This window comes from Cajanus cajan, chromosome 3 (genome assembly GCF_000230855.2).
Source record: "Cajanus cajan strain Asha chromosome 3, NIPB_CcT2T_4, whole genome shotgun sequence".
NCBI lineage: Eukaryota > Viridiplantae > Streptophyta > Magnoliopsida > Fabales > Fabaceae > Cajanus > Cajanus cajan.
The window spans coordinates 78,663,537-78,669,797 of NC_138519.1; the positions used below are offsets into that span (position 1 = coordinate 78,663,537).

The 6,261-nt window shown below is 34.3% G+C and overlaps 1 protein-coding gene across 2 annotated transcripts; it reads right to left on the reverse strand.

Annotated features, from left to right (window-relative positions):
• Positions 1–868: 868 nt before the first annotated feature.
• Positions 869–6,000, reverse strand: LOC109809735 (histidine acid phosphatase family protein). 2 transcript variants are annotated; one of them, XM_020373121.3, is made up of 12 exons: positions 5,827–6,000; positions 5,488–5,575; positions 4,935–5,228; positions 4,491–4,649; positions 3,835–3,975; positions 3,624–3,680; positions 3,044–3,182; positions 1,996–2,100; positions 1,691–1,887; positions 1,499–1,540; positions 1,279–1,402; positions 869–1,153 (listed from the first exon to the last, which is right to left on the reverse strand). In XM_020373121.3, the coding sequence occupies exons 1-12, from the start codon at positions 5,931–5,933 to the stop codon at positions 1,128–1,130; spliced, it is 1,479 nt and encodes a 492-aa protein (XP_020228710.1). In that variant the 5' UTR covers positions 5,934–6,000; the 3' UTR covers positions 869–1,127. The 2 variants fall into 2 exon arrangements, with proteins under 2 accessions (XP_020228710.1, XP_020228709.1); XM_020373120.3 differs by having other exon boundaries at positions 869–1,402; positions 5,827–5,999.
• Positions 6,001–6,261: the final 261 nt, after the last annotated feature.

Genomic DNA, 6,261 nt, shown 5'->3' on the forward strand with positions numbered 1-6,261 from the left:
TTGTATTGTTAAATTGAGTTGTTATTTAATATTGAGAGACTATGGGATTTGAGAATCATTTGAGTTTCCATTGCATTGAAAATTTTTCTAGATAAAGAGCTAATTTGACCTAAAAAAGGGAAAGTATATAATATTTCTGTTTTGAATAAAACTTTATAAACTCTTTTCATCAACAATTTAGAGAGAGAATGTTAGAGAAGACTTTGATTTGTGAACTTATCTTTTCTCTAAATCTTCTCCTCTTCCTTCTCTGATTCTTATTGTAGTTGTATTGTTAATTCAAGTCAATAGGAATCTCAAATCAAGTTTGTTTATTCATCAAAGGTTGTCTTCTTCCCCTTCTTTCTTTTCTTCTTCTCGATATGGAGATTTTCGAGATAAGGAAAGTTTGAATCATTACACATGATTAATAATGTTTTTGTATAATTGTATTGATAATGAGAGGGACCCAAAATCATATGGAAAACTGTAAACAGTTGTGTTGCTTTGCCTTCAACATGGAAAAACTGAATTTTAGTAAAAATAAAGCCAAACCAAGCGTGCTATAATTTGTAAGAATTGATTTCAATAAAAAATTATGTTGAAACACGAAAAACTGATTCTTGTAATTGTCAAACTGACAAGAAGCCAAGCACCATTTGTGTCTTACGCCTCCGTAAACAAATTAATTGAGGCATACGTTGTCACTTGTGAAGCTGTTTGGTTCAGAAATGTACTGTTAAACGTTACTACACGCGAAACATTGCTGCAAGCAATTCATGCATGAGTAGGCTTATTTGTCTCGTTAAATAGTATCATTTACCCACAACCGCAACAAGAAACATAATAACGGGATCGTTAGAAGTCAGTGAGATTAGCTGGTCCAATATTAAAAAAACAAAAAACAAAACTGTAATTCGAGAGAGCTAATGAGACGATTAGTCAGCGAAATATGATACATCAAGCTACATTATCTATGACAGTAACGCTACTAAAGAAAAAAGAAAAATGACACTTAGAACTCAACTTTCCACCTCCAAATTGTCTGGGTGTTAAAATCTACAGACAAGGAGGCTCAATCACCAAGCTTTAAGATAACAAAGGCATTCCTGCAGTGGCAGCGCAACCCAGGTAAACTTGATTCTCTGCTAGAAGAAGGAATAGGCGCTCATGTCTGAAAATTTGTTTAGAGGTGATACAAAATTTGTTTAGAGGTGATACGACCAAGGGAAAGAATGTAAGATTTGAGGCTCCTTTCCTAGGAAACAAACTAAAATTCATCTTTAGGGTACTTATCACCTTTCCCTCGTGAGGAAAGCCACTGAAATATTTGAAAAATCCTGCTGCCAGAAGGCTTCTGCTCTAGCTTTACATTACAGACCGTATGATAGTCATGCTTCTGATGAGGTGCAACTATTTTTTCCTGTGAAGAAAACTCAGAATTAATAAAAATAAAATATATAAATACAAAAAAAAATTCCGTAATTAATTAAGCATTATGGTCGGATTATACAAGTACCTTGAATACTTCAAATGGACAGAAATCAGAGCCACCACAACCCTGTAAATGATGACACAAAAACTGAGTTATTGATGAATAGCATAATATGATTTTTAAACAATAAGTAGTCAAATCCTACCCCCGTTCATAACCATCAATTCACATATAAACAATTGATAAAATGGTAAAATTTAGAAAACAAAAGTTTACCTGCATTGGTACAGGGTGTTCATTGTGTAACACTTGCACAAAGTGTTTGCTCATAGATTTGTCTGGAGCAGGACAACTATACAAGACCAGCATGTTGTTACCAGCAAAAGGGGCCACAGTGTTACCCCTCCATTTTCTTTTCTGTGGAGGCTTTGGGGGGAGCGGCAAATGCTGCTCCTTCTGAATTTGTTTAAACTCTGCAGAAAGTCAAAAGAGAACACCTATAAGTGCACACTCTCACTACTTACTAAAAGAAAAAAAAAACAAAAATGTAACTTTGCAACCAAGGAGTATAAAATTCTCACCAGATCCTTCGAGAAATAAACCAAGCAGACATGAGAATGGAACTATAGTTTCAGCATGGGCAAACCTAAGCCTTGCCTTTTCCAAACTGCCAGGCGCATGTCTTTCTACAGAAGCAATCAGGAAAGTGGAAATGAGCGAGGTTCACATATTCAAGAGACAAACTTCAAAAGGAGAAACAATCATTTGTAAAGTAAAAATAATTCCCCTTGTTAATTTTGCATTAGATATAGGATACATGTTTGGATAAATTTGTACATAAACACTTTTAAGAGAATAAAATTAAAAAAAAATGAAATAAGTGTCTTCATAAATTGAAATTAGCTTTTAAAAAAAACTAATGAGAACTTATATAAATTAGGTTGTGCATAAGCTAATTTTAGATTTTAGAGAGACTTATTTCATTTATTATTTTCATTTCCTTTTCCTATAACATGCCCATAATTTTCAACCAGCACACATTGAGTGAGCACTGAGCACACACACACATACGTAAATATAACCAGTGTGGGGATAAGAGTTTGACCCAATTTATTAATACACAAGCCATGGAGATAAATTGAAACAGTGAGATACAAATTAAATACTAATTAATGCAAATTACATGGTGAATGTCCACACAAAGACAAGTGTAAAATTAATATGGTGTATTTTCTTATAAAGCTGCAAACATTTTAAAGTTGTTCTAGAATGAGAGACATCTTTTATTTGCACTTGATACTAAAAAATAATGACTTCCTAGCTATATATGTTCCAACAAATTTCTTGGTTCAAAAGATAGTTGTTTGATCAAACTACTAGAAAGCACAGGCAAAATGTCAATAGTCATCAGATGATGCTGAATATGTGTGATTGTGTGCACACAAACAATGCTAGATAGAGCTTGCCATGTGCAGCCCATGTCTGAGGCATTTGTGGACAAGACAACTTCAATATATGATCCAACTGAAAAGGCTAATCTATACATAAATATTACAAGTTTCATTAACAAGATATGGAAATGTAAGAAAAAGATATATAGTACACCCTTAAAATACAAGATTAAACCACCTTCTTTAGCGTTGATAACCTGTTCCATGGATAGAAGAACATCTTCTAGTAACGGCAATCCCATTCTATAATTTAGTGAATTACCATAACCCTTCAGAATAAACATCTCCAAATCATCTGTCCACTCCAGCAATTCAATCTATCCACACATAAATTAGCATCTTAATAAACATGCAGCATACATTAGCATAATAAAATGCAGCCATGAGCTAACATGGATTTTGATCACATGTGGAAAAGTTAAACTATTTTTTTCTGTCCACTCAACAATAGTCAATTAATTGGAATAGCATGAGCATCAACTTATCCAGAGTTATCCCCTTTTGGACTTCTCCTTCTTTGCAGCCAGTTAACAGCAGCACCATTTGAATGGAATTTTAAGCTTTATTAAGGTCAATAACATTGTAGAAGCATCCCATTAAAGACTCATAATGTGCCTTCATATATCATAAGGTCTCAAATTAAATAATTTCATGACATTTATATTTTTTTATTCTATTTAAATATATTTACATACAAATAAAGAGAAAAATGCTAAAACTAGATCACAGATTGCATCAAATCTTGACTACAGAAGTACCTCGGTAGGGCTGAAAATACTACACGCTTGATTAGTTATATCCAACAAGGATGCTTCCTGTCAAAATAACCACCACAAATTGGGCAATAGGAAAGAAAGAAAAGAAAATTATCAATCTCTACAACCTCAGTTAAATTATTATTTATGAACTCCAAGAAGAACACTCAAAACCAAAAGGAGCCGGGAATGAGAAATAAAAAATTGCAATAACCTGTTTACACAAAAACCAGAGAGAAGATGTATCCTGCCTCGTAAAATTCAGCCCATGGCGCCCAATCAATGCAGATGTAATCTCATCCAAAATAGGTTCCTTAAGTTTACTAACTGTAGGTTCCTGCCTTTTCCGAAAATCCTGCTCCCATAACTCCAGAAATTAAATAACCAGACAAAAAATGCATAGAAAGCAAAGCACAAACACTACCATTAAGAACACTGAAGATCACAAATTGTCCAGTTAACCATAAATTCATGCTCAAACATTTAGAAATAAGTAATTATGTATGCTGCATATCAATTACCTCAGATAGCCTCATGAAAGTTGAAAACACACTACTTTCACATGCAACCAATGATGACCTTTACATGAGGCAAAAATGGAAATTTCAATTCATTTAAAATATGTTATGTTCCATTATAATGGCATGGCAAGACACAGAAACATGATCATCAATAACTAAATGGTAAAATAAGGGTGAAACATACAGCTTTGTGATTTTATATAATGCATAACAGGCATATTTGCAAATATACATTAAATCTTACGAAATTGGCTAAGTATAGTTTCTATGATTACATGAAATTGTGTCAGACACACTTGCAAGTGTTGCATTAAAAGTCCTCAAAAAATCAATGATGACAATAACATACCTTGTAATTATGACAACAGTCATGAAATCTCAGCTGGATGTCACTAGCACGGCTTTCACTTGTGACAGAAAAGGCTCGGTGATACCCAGGTCCAAGACTTCCATTTCCACTGAAAAGCCCCATTCCGAATGCCACAGCACTAGCAGATGCTCGGGGAACCTATTTTCAACATAGAGAGATGTGTGAGGTTAAATATATTTGTAGACTCCAAATGTGAAAAAGCAAAACCCATTTCTTATATCGCAGTTAGTGCCACTACAACTAATCTGCATCACGTCTTAGCATTCACTTGACAACTCAAAACACCATACTTTTTTATCTTTGGCTCAACCACTGTTTCCTGACTAACCCCAAAACTATTAATGGTGTAAATTGAGGCAACATAAAAATTACAACACCAAAATCTACCTAGACAAAGAAAAAAAAAATTGAAGATCAATTCACCTGAGATGCCTTGATAGGATATACGTCTGGATGGTATTCCTCATCAAACAAATTTGGAAACTTTTCTCTAATCCTGATTCCAAGATCATATAACTCTTCCTCTCCTTTGATAATTAGTTCACCACCCTTCCGCCTTCCCTGCCAAGGAGATTTCCATCCATTTAGCCAGGAGGGAACTCTCTCCAAAGGCAAATTTCGTTCCTTTGCATCCCTTACAAGAACTTCCAAACGAGCTGACAAAGTATCTAACTCCTTTATCCTTTTCTTTGTAGGAGATCGAGTTCCATGCCTTGCCTGGTTACATAAAGCAGTATTATCATAACATCCTCTTCCATCAGGTTGAGAAGTGTTGCCAGACAGTTCAAAACTATCAAATTTCAACCATAACAACCTAAACATGATACATTTATCGTGCAAACAGCATAGCAACATAAAAATAAAATACAACAATTGCTGTGATACTTGTGAAAGTTACAACAAGAACTGAAATGCACTGCAAAACATCCTTCTCAATGAATGAAAACTATTAACATCAAATTGTGGAGAAAATTACCACAAGGTTCAAATGGATCGGAATACATCCCTCGGGGATATTAGAAGGAACAAAGTTATTGTCAGCAATGTCTTTCACAACACCATATCTGCGGAGAATTTCGATAAGATCAATATAATAAAGAGAAGTAACAACATCAAGGGAACAACGAACCAAAAATATTCAAAAAAGACATGCATACAAAATTCTCATGCGAAAAGAATATCATAGAATGTGACAAGAGAACATGAATTCGTTGAATCAAGTATGAAACATAAATCGGGAACATTGAAGAATGCATAGTGGTAAAGAAAAGGAAAAGAAGCGATTTAATTAGTGATGGAGAAGTGAAATTGAAACCTTGAGACAGTGGAGAGGTGTTTGCGAACATCGAAAGGTTCTTCGGCGTTTGAGTAGTGTAATGCCCAAAGGAATATTAGAAGAAGGAAGGAAATAGAGTACTTCATTCTCTCAGCGGTTGCACTTCCAAATTGGAATCACCGAATGCAGCTTTATACAACTCACCCACTGTGGGGGAAGAAAATGTGACCATTGGATATATTATTTTTCTAATCCAAGGTACACATATTTTCTTTTCCCATTTTCCCGATCTGCCCCTCCACATGCAATCCCACCGTTAATAGAGATCCTATAAATCTACAATGCAGAAAAGGGAAAGACAAAGAATAAATAAATAAACAGAAAACATTATAAATAAAAAATGTTAACCGGTTTCTTACTCAACTGGAAACCGAAAGAGAAAAGGCTGTTATTTGTAAAATGAAAAATAATACA

Coding starts and splice junctions, on each gene's coding strand:
- LOC109809735 (XM_020373120.3), bottom strand. CDS start 5,933: ATGAAGTACTCTATTTCCTTCCTTCTTCTAATATTCCTTTGGGCATTA. Junction 2,101..3,043: donor GGTTATCAACGCTAAAGAAG/GTGGTTTAATCT, acceptor TTGCTTCTGTAG/AAAGACATGCGCCTGGCAGT. Junction 1,403..1,498: donor GTCCATTTGAAGTATTCAAG/GTACTTGTATAA, acceptor TTTTCTTCACAG/GAAAAAATAGTTGCACCTCA.